Source organism: Podarcis liolepis (genome assembly GCF_965112155.1).
Source record: "Podarcis liolepis genome assembly, chromosome: Z".
Lineage (NCBI taxonomy): Eukaryota > Metazoa > Chordata > Lepidosauria > Squamata > Lacertidae > Podarcis > Podarcis liolepis.
The window spans coordinates 50,111,159-50,128,275 of record NC_139570.1 but is presented as its reverse complement, the minus strand read 5'-3'; the positions used below and the strand labels follow the sequence as shown (position 1 = coordinate 50,128,275).

Below are 17,117 nucleotides of genomic sequence, written 5' to 3'. Positions count from 1 at the left end.
TATTAGTTTTGTTGGGTTTTAGGAGTTCACAAAAAGGTTAGCATGTTTGCACATTTAAATGCTGTTTGGTACCGTTGTTCTCTCTTTCCTGTGAGATGACCACTTGGGTAGTCCAACGCAATCGGAGAGACTATGTGGGGACCAGGAGGATAGCACCACCTTATCCAGCAACTCATATTGCATCAAATGATTGGTCCATCAAACCCAGTAATTGTCTACTCTGACTGCAAGTGGTTTTCCAGGGGCATAGCTTAAGTTAATGATGCCACTGAGACAATATGAGAGAAACAGAGCAAAAGATGGCAGTGAAAACAAACCAGCAAATTTAAAAAAATGTCAAATAAAGCAGGAGAATTATTTGGTGTGGGGGGGTAAATAGGTGGACAGGCATTTGACAACATGCCCACTCATTTTGTCTCCCCTGTATTTCAGTATCCCTCGATGGAAATGCCACATAATTTTGTACTAGCCTGAAAAAGTGCAAAATTCAGTCAATAAATGGCATCAAAATACTAGCTTTGCCTCTTTTCATCTTTCTACCTGGCTCCCCCCCCCCCCCCGCATGACGCACATCATTTTCTGTCCTGTGCATGGCGTCTGGTACATTGAGCGGTGTGGGCGGGGGCAAAATTTACCCATGGTGGTTTGTAATTCATACTGAGGAGTTTGTTAATGAATAAAAATCCAGCCTTACTCCTAGATTGCAGTGATTATTGTCAGTTATTTTTATTGATTTTTCAAATCATTACAAATCAAACCAAATTGAATTAATTTAATACAATTTCCAAGATCATTGTCTCGGTGATTCTCCCAAGCTGCTATTGTGCTTTTGATAATAAACGAGCTGGTTTGGTTTTCTAAATCTTGCAAAATGGATTCTCCGAGATTGGACACAATCTCACCGGGTGCTGAGTCCTGGGCCTGTGATTTCCCAGGTGATCAGGGTGGTTTATCTTTTCCACCCCCAGCCCCCTTGGAGGCAACTGCCGCCTCCCACCCGGCAGATACTTCGCACTGAGCTCTTCGTTGCACCTGACCTTGGGAGCGCTTGGTACTGGCAGATAGCCTCTGTGATTAAGAAGATCCCATGCCTACCTCTCTGCCATTCTAATGAGCTCTTTAAAAAGAAAAAAATCAAAGGGATGTTAATGGTGGAATCTTCACATTTCAAAGGGAAGGATATTTATTATACAAACCTCGACTCATTAGGAATGTCTCGATGTGAGAAGAAACAGCTGCTTCGGCTTTGGGGTGTGGGGGGGAGCAATGTTCTCTCTCTTTTTGTTTCCCACCTCCCTCCTTCAAAGATTGGCAGAAATCAGCTAATATTTAAATGTTGTTCTCATTGAACTGTATAACGGTGCTTCAGTGTTTTTTGCTCATCCTCTGTTGTGATGTGTTCATTAAAAAACCAGCACACTGAAATAGTCATGTTCCTTCTAAGGATGTGCTGTCATGCACCACCACTCGTCTTGTGATACATGTTGTTTGCCTACATGAAATATGAAAACCCCTCCTTCTGAATCAGGCCAATGTCCCACCCAATCCAATATTGGCTACTCTGACTTGCAGCAGCTGTCCAAGGCTTCCCGCAGCAGGTCTTCTGCTACTGAGCTTTACGTATTATGAGGCAGCAGCATAACAGCCACCCATTCTTCAACAATTGCTAAGAGGCGGTGTGTCGTCAAGGCCCTGGAGAGCTTGTGTCAAGGCCTGGAGAAGGCAGAGACGCAAGAAGATGGAGCCTGCAGTGTAGACCAGGCAAATGAAGCCAGGGTGAATGCTTACCCGTTACAGGGGGTGGTATTCCATGCACCTCTGTTTCCCCTTCGTATCCTGAGGGTTCAGAATGGTGGCTACGTCTTGGGAAGTTCCTGCCTCCTCTAGCCGCTCCTCCTCCTGTTGTGCTCCCTTGGAATGCTGTGCAACCCATGTCTCCTGGCGTTCTTGTCTACATCGTCTTCATGAGCAGACTTTTAGATGCCTGAGAAATGCATAAACACAACAAACTTCATGCATAATGTATGGCAAGATGTGTGTTTGTGGCGTTAGGGTGACCCCAAGTCCTTTAAAGCAATGGGGCTCCTTCAGCAGGAAGCCCTGCCAAACAGTGTCAGAAGCAAATGCCTTCAAGTTTTCCTCTCCGCTTCAATGCAGAAGGAACTTTAAATGTGAGCCGATTTCTCCCTTATCTTTGATGAGAAGGAAGGGGAAAAAGAGATACATTTTCCTCTCCCCCCTCCTCAAAACCCAAAGCAGCTGTTTCATTTCTCATTGAAGCTTCTCCCTCTCCCCCCCCCCCCATGAACTCTAACTCAGATTAAACTCTGGGCATAATGGTCTGTTGCTGGATCAGACCAGAGGCCCAGCCGGCGAGCGCTGCGTCTCCAGTAGTGGTCCATCAGATACGTCAGGGAGCTGGTGGTTGTCTTCCCTTATTGCTTGTCCCCAGCACCTGATGATATTCAAAGAGGCACTTTGGGATTCAGTTTAGGTCTTGTGCCTGGTGACATTGAGTGTGTGGTGGATAGCAAGTGACCACAGAAGTCAAAGGGGTAAAATCCCCCAAAAGATGACTTGTGCAAGCCAAGGTAATTCCAGGGTGTAAATGCAAGTGGGCAGCTTACCCTCTGGCCATGTGCCATGCCAGCCCCACACTATATGTTAGCCAGGGAAAATGTGTCTGGTAGTGCTGGAGTTAACCCCTTGGAGATGGTGTATACTCCATTGAACCGGGGGGGGGGGTGTCCCCTGGAGTTTTCTGACCCAGTGGCCTCCCGTCTCTGTGCGCTCTGTGCTCAGCAACTGATCTGTGGGGCTTGCAACGTTCCTTGTTTGCTTTGCAAGCACTTAAAGCTTTTTAATTTGTGGCTGGTGGGAGCCATTGCACTTTATTCCAATAAAAGTTAAGCTCAGACATTTGTAACAGATAAAGTGTTAGCTCCAGTATGTTTTCCTAATGACAGATTTTTTAGATTCTTATTACTTTGGCTATCTTTTTTAAATTATTATTATTAGTTTGTACTAAATCTTGGTGGATTAAGTCTGGTCCAATTAGTTAACGAAGAACAATGGATCACATACCTTCCGCTAGCAAAGCATATGGAATTATTTGCCGTTCTGAGCTTGAAAGAGTCATTCATGGAGGAACAGCTTAAAATGCTGCTGACACATTTATGATCCACGTGTTTTGGTTTGGTTTTTGCTTTCAGTTCACTCTTTGAAACGGAGTCCCATCCCCCCAGAGCCTCCCTGATAAAGTCCGCAAGGATAATTATAAAGGACATTTCTATTAACCCCCCAGGGCCATTGTATGTGGCTGGAATAATTCTAAAGGTAATTGTTAAGTTTACACCCTTTGCAGTAGCGAAATACACATTTCCCAACACTTAAAAAAATTGCTGGCTGGTTACTTACACCAGATGCTTCTTGCCTTGGCCAGCTTTGCTGCTTTGAGGTGCTGAATGGGTCTCCTCCAGCTGCATTTCCCCCTGCACTGATCTGCACCCATGAGCGCCTGCTCCTTCCTTTGTCCCTTGCATATCTTTGTAAGATACAGGGTTTGTCATGAGAACTGCCTGCGTCTCTAGATACAGCAATACTATGGGTTTTTTTGTTTCTTTTAGCCCTCTTTAGGTGGGCTTCTGTTAAGATGGTGCTGCTTGTGGTGTGGTCCCTAGGGTGCTTCCTTATTCCCAGCCAGGCTCCTGGGCTGAGCAGCTCAGTGTTGTCCACACGGATCGGCAGCGGCCCTCTGGGGTTTCAGGCAGAGCATGGGCTTCCCACATGCAAAGCAGGGGCTTTGCCACAGAGCGATGGCCCTTCCCCAAGCTGATTAACCAATTCATTGGTCTGTGAACAAGATGATCTGTGAACATGACTTTGTTTGGTGCAAAGCAGCATTTTGTGTGGGATTCTGTGGGTGCCGGAACTTATTTTTCCTATTCTCCTCTAACCTGTAACATCTCTTCACCTCAGTGAGCGAAGAGGTTTTCAGATCAGAGGGAAAGGTTTCACTGTGCTTGCTTCTCACGGTTTTGGTTTGGCCATCCTGATGTGCAGCTCTGCTGCCAATGGGCTGCCTCCTTCTCACTCTTCCAAGTTGGCTAGAGATGAAACACTGTCTTGCTTCTGGACTCCAAACTGTTCCAAGATCTTCTTTACCTGAATCCCTTTTTAGACACTCCCTCCTGGTTGGTAGGCAGGGGGGAAATGTGGGGCCTTGATGAAGTGGGGATCCTTCCTCCCCATGTGGTAAGCATGGCCAGCGCAGAGTGAAGCTGGGTGGGGGAAGCAGGACGCTCCCTTGGCCACAATACAGCATTTTCATCTGGGGAGCAGCAGCAGCAGCACCAGCAAGCAAGCTGACTGCGGGTGGCTTAGTTTCAGCTTCACCATATGAACGGCCATGCAATCCGGCCCACAATGCTTTGTTTTTGTGTGCAGCCTACTTAGAAGAAGGTGGAACAACAGCGAGCCCTCTGGCAGCGGAGACTGGAAAAATTATCATGGTGGTGGAATTTTTATTGGTGAAACTGTACTTCACCAGATGCGCTGTCTGTTTCATGCATCTGACAGAGCCTCCTCCTGCCCACAGTAGCTCATGCCCCCAGTAGTTTGCTAGCTCATAAGGTGTTATAAGATTCTTAGTCTGTTGAAGGAAGAAAAAACACCAGCGCAGCCTAACAAACATGGCTACTCTCCTGGAAGTTGTAAAACTTGGTAGCGATACCTGCCTTATTGAATGAAGGAGTCAGACTCACGCGACGGAGAGGAGGCAGGTCATAAAAAAATGCAGGGGCTTTTGGTGCCCACTCTTTTTAAAGACAAACAAGCAGACTTCCTTCAGACAGGCCTGGCTCCAGCCACATGCCTGGCTTGCTTGCTTGCTTGAGAGAGAAGCCCAAAAACGAGCTTACTGATGGACTGGTAGAAGTTGGCTGTGATTGTGTTGGTTTCTTGCGATTTCTGGACAATACTGTTGTATCTTAGCCAAAAAGAACTAACTGCGCTGTGGGAGAAGCAAGAGCACCTCTTGGTAGGTAGGTTTCTTGGCCTCTAGTAGCGCTCTGATTTATGACCACTGGAGTCTTTGAACTTCAACTGTCTGGAACAATCTCTAGTGTATCACTTACTTTAGCATTTCTTGAACAGGATTGTTCTTCCAGCCCCCATTTTGTGACAGAGCTCTGGGCAATTTCAGCACAGAGTGCTTCCCTTCCTTTGTTTAACCTCTGACCTTCGAAAACAAGAGTTAATCAAAAGTTCTGAGGTAGCTAAGAGGAAGAGGAAGTGTTTGGTTACAAATTAAATATGAGCAAGCCATGCGCCATAAATCCCTGATCGTGCTACTAGTGGGTTTTTTTTTGGGGGGGGGGGTTGTATTGCAGTTCCATGCGGTGCAGGGTGTTGTGGTTATAAATCCAGCCTCTGTGTTCTGAAAGGGGGAAATGCAAAGTAAGTCTGACAAGCTGCCTTTCCCAAGATAAATTTTCTCTCTCTCTCTCTCCCCGCCCCCCGCTGGTCCCCTGGTCAGCTGGACTTTAAAGTTTGTTAGGCAGTGTGTGAATGGGAGCAAGGAAAGGAAACCTGGCAGCCGGCGGTTGTGGTTTGACATGGTCAATTCCATCAGGGTCACCAAGCCAAAACAGAGGCAGACCTGTAGCTCTTTGTCATGTCTTGGGGATCCACCAGCGAGGGACCCTGGTGTGCAGCTTGTGGTGAGGGGCATTATTCACGTGGAACTGAGGCATGCAGCAAGCATTCTGTGTTAGCGGTTCTTGAATGTTTCGCATGGAATTCCTCTGTAAGATCAGCTGCTCATCAATCCTGAAAGCATTTTAGCATGAAGATTAAAAACAAACACAAATAGCAAAAAAACCCCAACCAAATCCCTCATTCAATTACAGATTGCCAGATGTTTTTGTGTGTTTTTTAAATAAATGCATTAACAGTAGTTGTTGGGTGAGGCACTTTGGCTTCCATTGCAGCAGGGGGCGAGTGGGTGTCCCCTGTGCGGCTTACTTGCCCTGGCAGGCAAGGCTAGTTTGGCACACCTGAAAATGCTGCTGCACTGAGATTACACTGTGTGTAGATGTTGCTGAAAGTGGAGAGAAAGTCAAGTATTCCAAGTGGTCAGGCTGGGGACGTTCCCTCTGCATTCTCTCTGTGTCATCTGTCAAGTCCGTTGATCTCTGTGCCCTAAACGCAGGGCTGTTCAACCCTTTGCACTGAAATGGTTCTATCCAACTCTTAAGCTCTCCAAACTCTGCATCCAGAAGAGCTAGATTCTGTGACCTGCACAAACCTATGCAAATTGAGCAGCTTTCCACATGCATGTATGCATGTACACACACACACACACACACACACACACACACTTGCTTGGCATGTCTTGCTTTACATTTTTACTTTTCTGCACAATTCTCTACATCTTGCCTTTCCTCATAAACGTCTTGTATCGTGTGTATCTCCTAGTATCACTTGGAATCTTCTTCTGTGCTTTCTGGCTTCTGAAAGTTCAGCAGGCATTGCCCATATTCTTTCAGACATATATCTGCAGCCACAGGGGCTTGAAACCTGTTTTAAAAGAGTGCAATCCAAGTTATGTGAAAGTTGGGATTCTGCAGCCACTAACACTGTCTACACTTTTGCTCTACTTCTGTGGGGCAAATTGAGCTTTGTTTGGGTGGGCAGAAAGCAAGAAATGCCTTTAAATTGTTTCTGGAAGTTAGTCTGGTCAAGAGAATCAAGCATAGGCTTGGATTCAATTGCTTCTAGATGAAATCCTCACAGATTAAACGAAACTAAATCACAGGATAAAATTGAATAGTTAATGAGTGGCAGAGTGGGATACATTAGTGTTTTGTCTCTTGCAAAAATATTTCTGAAACAGCCTGTTACTTGTGCACACGATGGCATGGGATTGGTTTTCCTCGCCACGTTAATTGAGGGGAATCTATATTGTCCTATCGCAATTTGAGTCAATTTGGAAGTTGTTGTTTTTTACCCTGAATTCTGACTGGGCACGAAGAAGCTGGCAGAAAGACCCCCCCCCGAGCGAGGCTTCCTGGTGCATTGAAATTGGCCCTTGTCTCCAGATAACTGCTCAAGGCAGAACGTCTGCTGCGTTCTCTCCCCCGATGAAAGGGCAAGAGAGGCCCCTGGGAGCTCTCTGGCGGTTGCAAGAGCCTATTTAGAGGAAAGGGAGCTGGTGGGACACAGTTGCTTAGCAAACTGAGCCCAGCTCCCCAAAGACATACTCTGGGACGTTTGATACCTATACCTTAGAGAAAACCATAGGCTGCGCATCTAAACCTTTTATCAAATATTCTGGCTTTCGTCCTTCTGTGCTTGCCAGTATTTCTGTTGGCTGTTTTGTTAATAAACTGCCTGTTTGAAATTGCAACATCCCCGTTTTTCTGAAAGTGGAATGTCCCTCGTCTTTGCAAGATCCTGTTCTATTCCCCAGGTAGCCCGGGAGCCTGAAAGGGCTGCACTGCTCTGATGCAACTTTTCAGACTATAAAACACCAAGCACACGGATTCCCTGGGAAACCCAGCCAGATGGGCGGGGCATAAATAATTTATTATTATTATTAATAATATTAGCTGCAACCAGAAATCATTTTTAAAAATACTTTATTTTTAATTTTTACAATATAACAACAATTTCCCATTCAAAATAACACCATATTCATTTGTTTGACTTCCCCCTCCCCCCGGTTTCCAAAAAAATCATTACTTTTTCCTTGTATATAATTACTTTTTCCATTTATTTTCCAAATATTTTTAAACCTAGTTATAAAATTACTTCTTCAATGTTACATCAATCCTGCTAATGTTTTAACATGCTTACAGTGTTCCTTAAAATAGTCTATATATTTTTCCCATTCTTGATTGAATTTCTTCTTGTCTTGATGCCTGATCTTCACGGTAAGTTTAGCCATTTCGGCATAGTCTGTCATTTTCGTTATCCATTCTTCTTTCATTGGGACCTCTCCTTCCTTCCATTTCTGGGCAAATAATATTCTAGCGGTTGTAGTGGCATACATAAACAATCTCCTTAGCTTCCTTGGTAATTCATCACCTATTATTCCAAGAAAAAAGGCTTCTGGGTTTTTGATAAACATTATCTATATCTATATCTATATCTATATCTATAATCATTATATATCATTTCCCAGTAGCCCTTTGCTTTTTTGCACATTCAGTGGATCCCCCTGCTCAGGGTTGCCAGTATTAAGTCCTTCTGGATTTGAGTTTGTTGGTTCCTCTGGTCACCTCTCTCTCTTTCATCATGGATGGTAGCACATATTATGGCTGTGTGCTCTGTACTGTTTTAGTAGTACGTTTGCTACAGGTTTGTCATGGCCCTTGGCTAAAACAGTAAACTTACGAACTGAACTGAACAAAGGTATACATGGAATCTCCTTGAGGTTGGGGAGCAGGAATCATTAGCAGATCTCCACACTGTTGGTGATTCTGATGAGTCAGTGGATCTTGGTGTCCCTTATCCAGGACTGGAGGTCACCACACTGCCTGGCTCTCAAGACATCCCCCCTTCCCTGCTTTCCATAGGAGCAGAGGAGATGGTGCCCCTGGCAGGAGGAGCAGAGTTGCTACTGAAGGGCCTGACTAGCTGAAGGGGAGACTGTTCCAAAGGGCATAGAAACACTTGTCCCGATTGTGGACCTGATTGGGACCCAGGGAGGGGCGGAGCCTCCTCCTCCTGTATAAAATCCCAAGGTCTAAGCTGCTCCATTGCTAAAGCAACATCTCCCTTAGAGCTCCAAGCTCCCTGACCAGGGGAAGGGGCAGCATCTCAAAGTACTGAGTTCTGTCTACACTGGTTTATGCACACTGTTTCTTCACTTCTGTGCTTATAAGTGCCCATAATAAAAACTACATGCGTGTATATATACATACATACATAATTTCATTTGTATGGCGCCATTCCACAATTGAAACCAGGCTCAACTTACAAAATGAAAAAAAAAACCAAACATAACTACAGCATCCTGAAGCTGAGGCTCTAATACTTTGGCCACCTCATGAGAAGAGAAGCCTCCCTGGAAAAGACCCTGATGTTGGGAAAGATGGAGGGCACAAGGAGAAGGGGATGACAGAGGATGAGATGGTTGGAAGTGTTCTCGAAGCCACCAGCATGAGTTTGACCAAACTGCGGGAGGCAGTGGAAGACAGGAGTGCCTGGCGTGCTCTGGTCCAGGAGGTCACAAAGAGTCAGACACGACTAAATGACTAAACAACAACAGCATAGCAGAAATAGATATAAATAAAACATTAAAAGTACACAACTAGGCTGAACAACACAAAGCACAACAAAATCTAAAACTGACAAGAAACCAACAGCAACAACTCCTCAAACCCCACAAGAAGACCCCAACCAAAGAGTCTGTTCAGCAGCCTCAGCTTTTCTGCCTGGAGTCAGCCAGGCCCCTCCCTCCCTCCCAGGCCAGTTCCTTTCATTCTCGGCTGGGAATTCTCCCTCTTAACTCCTCCTTTTTCATTGTATTGTTTGTGCTGCAAGACACACAACACTGTCCTCAGGCTGCTAAAGATTATACAGTCAAACCTTGGTTGTTGAACGTAATCCGTTCCGGAAGCCCGTTCGGCATCCAAAATGTTTGGCAGCCAAGGTGTGGCTTCCGATTGGCTGCAGGAGCTTCTTGCATTCCTGCAGAAGCCGGATTGGACAACCGGCTTCCAAGAAACATTCGGAAACCGGATCACTTCCAGGTTTTTGGCGCTTGGGAGCTGAAACATTCCAAAATGGAAGTGTTTGGGAACTGAGGTTTGACTGTACTTGCCTTAGTTTCAAAGAGTTGCCAGCACCTGGGCAGCTTAGTTCTGGCTCTGTGGCGTGGTGGAGGACAGTGGACTTCACACAAGTGCTGATGCTAAAAGTAGTTCTCAGCCCTGAATCTTCGTTCTGCTTGAAGGCTTTGCCTTGAATAGCGTAACGGCTCATTAAATTTGGCCATCCCATTTTAGAGAAGAGGTGTGTGTTCTCTCCCTCCCTCCCTCTCTCTCTCTCTCTCTCTCTCTCTCTCTCTCTCTCTCTCTGTGTGTGTGTGTGTGTCAGGCAACAAGTAAGGAAAACAGAAATCTTTCTTTAAAAACCCAAGATTTGACTTGTAAAATTCAGCCCTGTAATCTTAATTGTTTGAAGGATTTTGCTGTTCATTATTAAAGCATTTATTAAATTTATATTCCCACCCTTCCATCTGGAGGAATTGTTTGTTGTTGCAATATTGTGTGTATAGTATGATTTGATCGGTTGTATGTTTCTTTAAACCCCCCCCCCCAAAAAAAAGATTGAAAGGCAGTGTATAATTTTCAGTGAATAAGTGCAGACTTCGAAGCAACATCTATGGACAAGGACCCAAGCCTGTCTCTAGTATAATTCAGTTAAGTCTTCCCTGGGGCTGCTCAAAAAGATGAGAAGCAAAGCAGCTCTTGCACCAAGCACTCCATTGTGCCTCTCTCTCTTTCCTGCTTGGGTGTGTTTACCAGATTTCTTCTTAATCTGTGAGCAAGGCTGCTGCTCCAAGGAGGCCCTCTCTCTTTCTCGTGCTCTTGTGGTGGCTCTTAGCTCCATTGAGGTTTATGAGACTAAGAAATAGGAAGTGGAACTTTATCACCCCCTCTTAATCCCCCTGGAATGTTTACATTCTGATGCCAAACTCAGAATTTCTGTTCCAAAGTAGTAATTGTCTCTCAAGCTGCCAGTGAGCAACAGCTCCTGGAGTTGCTCAGAATGTATCAACAGATGTGATAATTCTGTCCTAGAATGTGAAAAGTTTAAGTTCTTTATCAGTGCAGGGTTGATAAGGTACTTAAGTTTTACGGTAGCCTTTGCAAGCTGCTGGCAGATGTTAGCATTAGTGTGCTATTCCCGTTATCTGTCACGTCTTCTGCATCTCACTTCATTTATTACTGTGGCCTGACGGTCAGAGCACTGACTCCTCTGCCAAGGCAGCTGGGCTGCGGAGGAGCTGTGGTCCTCCTCACTTGCGGTGTGGTTCAGTTCCCTGTTTCCGCTGGCAGCGAGAGGCAAAGGCATTCTTGTAGCTTCCTCGTCCACCATTATGGTTTTAGCAGAATTCTTGGAAGAGTTTTTAAAATAATCCAGCTGACCTCAAAACCACAAAACTCCATTAAAGTGATCTTGCAGCACACAGCAGTGGCAGCCCTTGTTTTTGTGGGGTTGGCGTTTCCCTGGAAGATGCATTACTGGTGGGAAGAACTGGGTTTATTCATCTCTCCCTGCCACAGTTGATCTTGCTCCAGGAAACCTTTCAGGGAACAGAGACAGCAGTGACGGTGCCAGAGCCCTGGCAAAGGAGCCTCTGTGTTGCACAAGCACTATAGCAGTTTTATATTTGTTGAGGTCACTCCGCAAAGTGAAACAAGTTTTTCTTAAAATGTTTTGAAAAACTTAATCCTGTGCTTTTCTTTTTCTCTTTTCTTTTAGTTATCTTCCGTGGTTTGAAGTCTTCTATAAACTGCTCAACATCTTGGCAGACTATACAGCGAAGGGCCAGGTAACTGTGGAGAATTGTGTGACTGGCTGGGTGAGAGAACCTTTAAAACATTGTTTAAGGCCAAACCTGAGGCTCTGTTCAAATGTGATGCTTTATATCTTGGGCTCACTCACACAGGAAATGGCCATATCTTGAAAACTATAGGTAGTAACAAAATCACACTTCCTGCTTCCCGAGCAAAGAAGACTAAAATTTTGCCCAGTTCATCAACCTCTCTTTATGCTTTTCCAACTTATATACAAACGTGGGGATTTCTCATAGGAGCTTCATATCTGAATGGTCCTGAGAATGCTCTTGTAGGTTTCTCAGAATTTTGCACAACCTATTTGTAGTAGGCAGCATATGTGGCTTCTGGAATTACATACCTTATTTTGCATTGAAATTGATTCCCACCCCAAATCTGCAGTGTAAATCCATTCTCCAAACAGATCCCTTGCATTTGGAAGCCCTTAGTGGTCCCAGTCCCAGGCTCCACTGTGTCCCTGTATCTCAGCTTCTAACACTGCAAAGTACACTAAAAAAATTTAGTAAAATAACTGCCATTGTAATAAGTGGGTAAATAAGTGGGTAAACTGTAAATTGCAAAAATTCCAGCCAGGGGGTTGAGACACATTTCAGCAACCTTTCTCACAGTCTCTGCTATAGGAAGCAGGTTTTATTATTTCCCCAAATGCAAAATAAACTTTCCTCCTACATGAAAGAAACATTGTCTTTGCACCAAAGAAAAATTACAGTTGAAGGACATGCAGTAAGGTGGAAGCTGGATTTACCACCAGACATTGCGGATTTCAAAAGTTAGGATGCCAAGCCTGTCCTTATCTCCTTGGGTTTGCCCTGATTCTGTTTCTCAGCTTGTGTATATATGAGAGAGACAAACAGGCTGACTGTCATCTGGTACGCAGGCTGAGACCCTCTCTGCCCATGGACTGTCTCGCCAGAGTGGTACATGCTCTGGTTATCTCCCACTTGCCTTTGAAGGTGACTTGGAGACTACAACTAATCCAGAATGCGGCAGCTAGACTGGTGACTGGGAGCAGCCACCGAGACCATATAACACCGGTCCTGAAAGACCTACTTTGGCTCCCAGGATGTTTCTGAGCACAATTCAGAGTGTTGGTGCTGACCTTGAAGGCCCTAAATGGCCTCGGCTCAGTATACCTGAAGGAATGTCTCCACCTGTTGTCCAGTCCAGACATGGAGGCCCAGATCCAAGAGCCTTCTGGTGGTTCCCTCACTGCGAGAAGTGAGTTACAGGGAACCAGGCAGTTGGCCTTCTTGGTGGCAGTGGCGCTCTCCCTGTGCAACACTCTCCCATCAGATGCCCAGGAAATAAAGAACCACAGAACTAATAGGAGACATCTGAAGGCAGCCCTGTATCGGGAAGTTTTTAATGTTTGATGTTTTACTGGGCTTAATGTTTGAATTTGTTGGAAGCCGCCCATAGTAGCTGGGGCAGCCCAGTCAGATGGGTGGCAGATCAATCAATCAATCAATCAATCAATCAATCAATCTGTGTTAACAAAAACGCTTGTTTTAGAAATCACCCCTACATTTATTTTTGTTCTAGGACAGCCAGTGGTATGAACTTCTAGAACTGCTTTATAAACTACCCATCCCTGAGCCTGGCTCATCTGTTCATCTCAGTGTGGTAAGTATCACAGCTAATACATTTGCATGGAGTCCTTCCTGCTCTGGAACTCCCTGCCTGTGGACATTAGACAGGTGCCTCCTTTACTATACTGCTTCACATGCTGATTCTTTTTCCTTTTCAGCAGGACTGCCCAGACACATGATTTAGTTACATTTGTTTTACACTTTTATTGATTTTATCTTGGTTTTAAATGCTGGTTCTGTGCGCTTATTTTTGATTGGATTGTGGATTCTAGGCATGTTTTATATCTCATTGGACTTGTACACCACTTGGATAATGGAGCAAGCAGTTCATATATGTATACACCCAGCTAAAACACCTACACTCCCAAACAATGAAACTCATGACAAAACAACAACAACCAAAACCCGCCCAGAAGAACAGGCAGCAGCCCCCAAAACAAATAGAGCAAAAAGCCCTTCAATTTCAAAATAAAAATGGGGCAAGGGGCCTTAGTGGATGACCTTGGTCTCTGGGCAGCGCAGTGCACGTGTTAAGGACTCCAGGTCTGGTAATAGCTAGATAATCAATAATAATAAATGGCCCACCCATCTTCAAGGAGCAGTAATGGTAACAGCGTACCAAGCTACAAGATGACATTGTTATCGCGCCTCTTCTCCTTTAAATTGTATAACACTGAATCACTTCAAAGTCCATCTTAATGAGGACAATTTAGGTGAGTTGTTACGTGTCTTTACTGGAGCTTTGAGTGGACTATGTCTGTCCTCTCTGCACCGATTATTAGCTTGGGAAGTTAATAATCTCTGCCACTTGGCAAAGAACTAACCTTACTCTCTTCTCCCCCTCCGCCCACCCCAGTTTCCACCCTAAGGACTGCTAGCCACGTAGGCTGTTGAGGTGCCCAGATGGTGTGTGGGGGCATCTCAGTCACATCCCTGCTCAGGGCATCTCTCTGATGCAGAGGACAGGCCACCTTGCAGGTGTGTTTTGGTCGTTGCTCCTGACCTCCCTTTGCCCTGGACATTTCATGAGCAGTGGAGCAGAGCACAGACTGTCAGGGCAGAGCACAGAGGCTGTGCTTGTTTCAGGCTCTGCCTGCCTCTTTCCAGGCTGCTACGGATCCATGCTTATTTCGCATCACCCGTTTCCATTCCTACTGCTCTCTCGCTGTCTCTCTGTTCCTGGCCTCCTCCCCCCTTCCAGCCAAATTAATATAGTGACAGGTTTGGAGAGTGAAGGCTGCATTTGTACCTGTTTCTTCATCTCTCACGAGCAAAGCCTCTTCCGCTTCGGAGTATTTCAGCCCATATGCTGTTTGCAAGGTGCTGAAATGTCAGATAAACAACAGATATAGGGCAAACTCTGAGAATCCTCATAAAAGCACAGTACAGAATTAAAATAACATCAGCATCGTTGCAAAGAAGCTTGATGTGAGGCTTCTATTTACTCCACGCTACAAGGAATAGCAGTTCCATGTCCAGAATATATAAATCTCCATCTGTTTGTTCCTTATGCAAAACAAAACAAAAAAAAGCACGAAGAGCGGTGGAAGCCCTGGAGCTCCCGCCAAGGAAATCAGCCCTGCCTCCCCAGCTTTCGCTGTGCCACCAGATGCTGCTAGTGCTGCTTAAAGTTTGTCCATAGCCACCTTAAGAACCACAAAATGTTGTTGCATGTTGCTTAGCTTTGCAGTTTACACCTGAATAGAACAGCTGGTTCTTCATATACCCAGCATTTCCCCCCCTCCCTCTTCCTCAGCTTGCTTTGCCACACAAAACGGAAGCTGTTCTGTGCGAGAGATGAAACCTCCTCAGATTCTCTTCGCCAGCTTTGCAGCAGTGGCTGCAAATGTGCCTGTGGCACGAATGCTGGAAAGAAGTTTTGAAATAAATTAAGCATCATGCCCCATTTGTGCGGCAAAGATATTGACTGGCAGCAAATTGGTTTCTTGGGCAGCTGCTGGCAGTTGTACCACAGGGGCTTTGGGATGTTTCTGTTTTGTATGACTAGGTCTACCTTTTTGTTTTTTAATGTTATATAAATGATGCAAGTTCTAAACTGCATTTAAAGCAGAATAAGATGTTTAAAATAAATGCAAAATATATGGTGCAAACAAACAGACAAATAAACCCTTTTTACTCCCCCCCCCCCCGCTCCCGACTTTTAGCACTCTTACTTTACTGTGCCTGACAACAGAGAACTTCCCAGCATACCTGAAAATGTGAGTAATACTCTCTGGTGGTCACATAATGCAGATCCCACATGTTTGTGGTGGTGGTGGTGGGGAGAGTCAGGTGAACCAAAGAGACAAGAAAGTGTCAACTTGGATATATTTTCTCTGCCGCTTGTAAATTGTGAACACACTCAAATACTGCTCAGAGATTTTTGAAATACTAAGCAACATATAAATGCTGTGTGTGTGTGTGTGTGTGTGTGTGTGCGCGCGCGCGCATGCATATATACACATGGGGGGGGGGGGAGAACACAGACAGTATAGAGAGCTTGTGCTTTCTGTTTGAACAGCCAGCTTCTCCAAAGACAGAAACTTTCCCTTGCTTCTGCTGCCATTGGCAGGCTAACTTACCCTGTGCCTTGTCAGGGGTCACTCCACCAAAAACATGACTGCTACTATTCTGCTGTTTCCTGAACTGAGTAAGGCAGCCACATGGTTTGACCTACCAACGTTTGTGAAACGGTGCATATTGGACATTGGATGCAACTTTTGGGAAACTTGCTTTCAGTCCCCTTCTTCCTTGGGATCATTAGTTCCAGGAACATCAACTTGCTAATCTTTTCCAAGTAGGTTTTTGTACAGAGACTGTAAAGAACACCGGATTCCTTACCTGGAAGAGATGTTTGTGAGATTGCAAGTTAGATGGTTCAGTCTGCCCTCCTTTCTCTAGAGCACAGCTTTGCAAACTTTTCAAGCTGAAGACACACTTTTTGGACATTCATCATTCATGACACAGCAATTCAGTTTTGCATCATTTCATGACACAATAATTCAGTTTTACTAGCAAACTGGAGGTTAAACTAACCCTTTCCAGCCCCAGAAGGAGTGTGGGGACCGTTTGTGCGACACACAGTTAGGAAAGCTCTGCTCTAGAGAGATGTTCCTTGTCATAGTTTGGTGGGGAAGATGATCGGGGGCAGCCAGGGGGCCACACATGACAGGAACACTGACCACATGTGGCCTTCAGGTTGCCCACTCCTGTCATAAAACATGTGAGTGGGAAGGTGCTTTCCCTGCTCCTTGAAGCATGCTTAGAATAGTAAGCTTCCCTGGGATTCAGTGCTAAAGGGGAGGGGCTGTAGCTGAATATTAGAGCACCTGATTTGCAGGTAATAGGTGCCACATTCATTCCCTCCATCTCAGGGTATGGCTAGGAAAGATGCCTGTCTGAGACCCCAGAGAGGACTGCTAAAAAATAAAATAAAACCTGTTGCAGGCAAGTAACCTGTTCTTCTTTCCACTGAGAGGAACATCCTTGAATGTGCTAGGTTTAGTTTGCAGGTGGGTAAATTGAGAATCACACCAAAGAAGCCACAGCAAGGTACGGGAATCCCTCCAACCTCTTGTTTAGGTTCCTGTGTCTCAATAGCACATGTTTGTGCACACATCCGCATGTGCACGGACACATGTGTTGGTTTTAGAAATATACAGGCTTCTCCCTGCTTCACCAGTGCCTTTTCTGTGTGCCAGCATTTGTTGGCAAGAATTCCAACACATGAGTCAACTTCCCATAACATTTGAGCAGTAGACATTCAGAATGCTTATGAATCAAAGGATGCTATAAAAACCAACGGCTCTAGGCCAGGAAGACTTGGAAAGGATTTTAAAACTGCATGTTCAGCCTGTGGGGAGGGTGCAACTTTTAGCGCTTGAAGACCTATTCATTTAAAGTGTGCGCTTTCGGGGTGGAGAAGGCAGGGCGTGGG

General features: G+C 45.2%; 1 protein-coding gene across 6 annotated transcripts in view; it reads left to right on the top strand.

The window, feature by feature from the left end:
* Window positions 1-17,117, top strand: part of DENND1A (DENN domain containing 1A) — a 268,183-nt gene that overhangs the window by 133,383 nt on the left and 117,683 nt on the right. For 5 of the 6 annotated variants that reach the window (XM_083485795.1, XM_083485794.1, XM_083485792.1 and 2 more), the window contains exons 6-8: window positions 11,497-11,566; window positions 13,134-13,214; window positions 15,346-15,399. In XM_083485795.1, the coding sequence (XP_083341921.1) occupies window positions 11,497-11,566; window positions 13,134-13,214; window positions 15,346-15,399 (205 nt within the window). Of the gene's footprint in view, window positions 1-11,496; window positions 11,567-13,133; window positions 13,215-15,345; window positions 15,400-17,117 lie in introns of those variants that run through there. The other variant, XM_083485797.1, reaches the window with a different exon arrangement.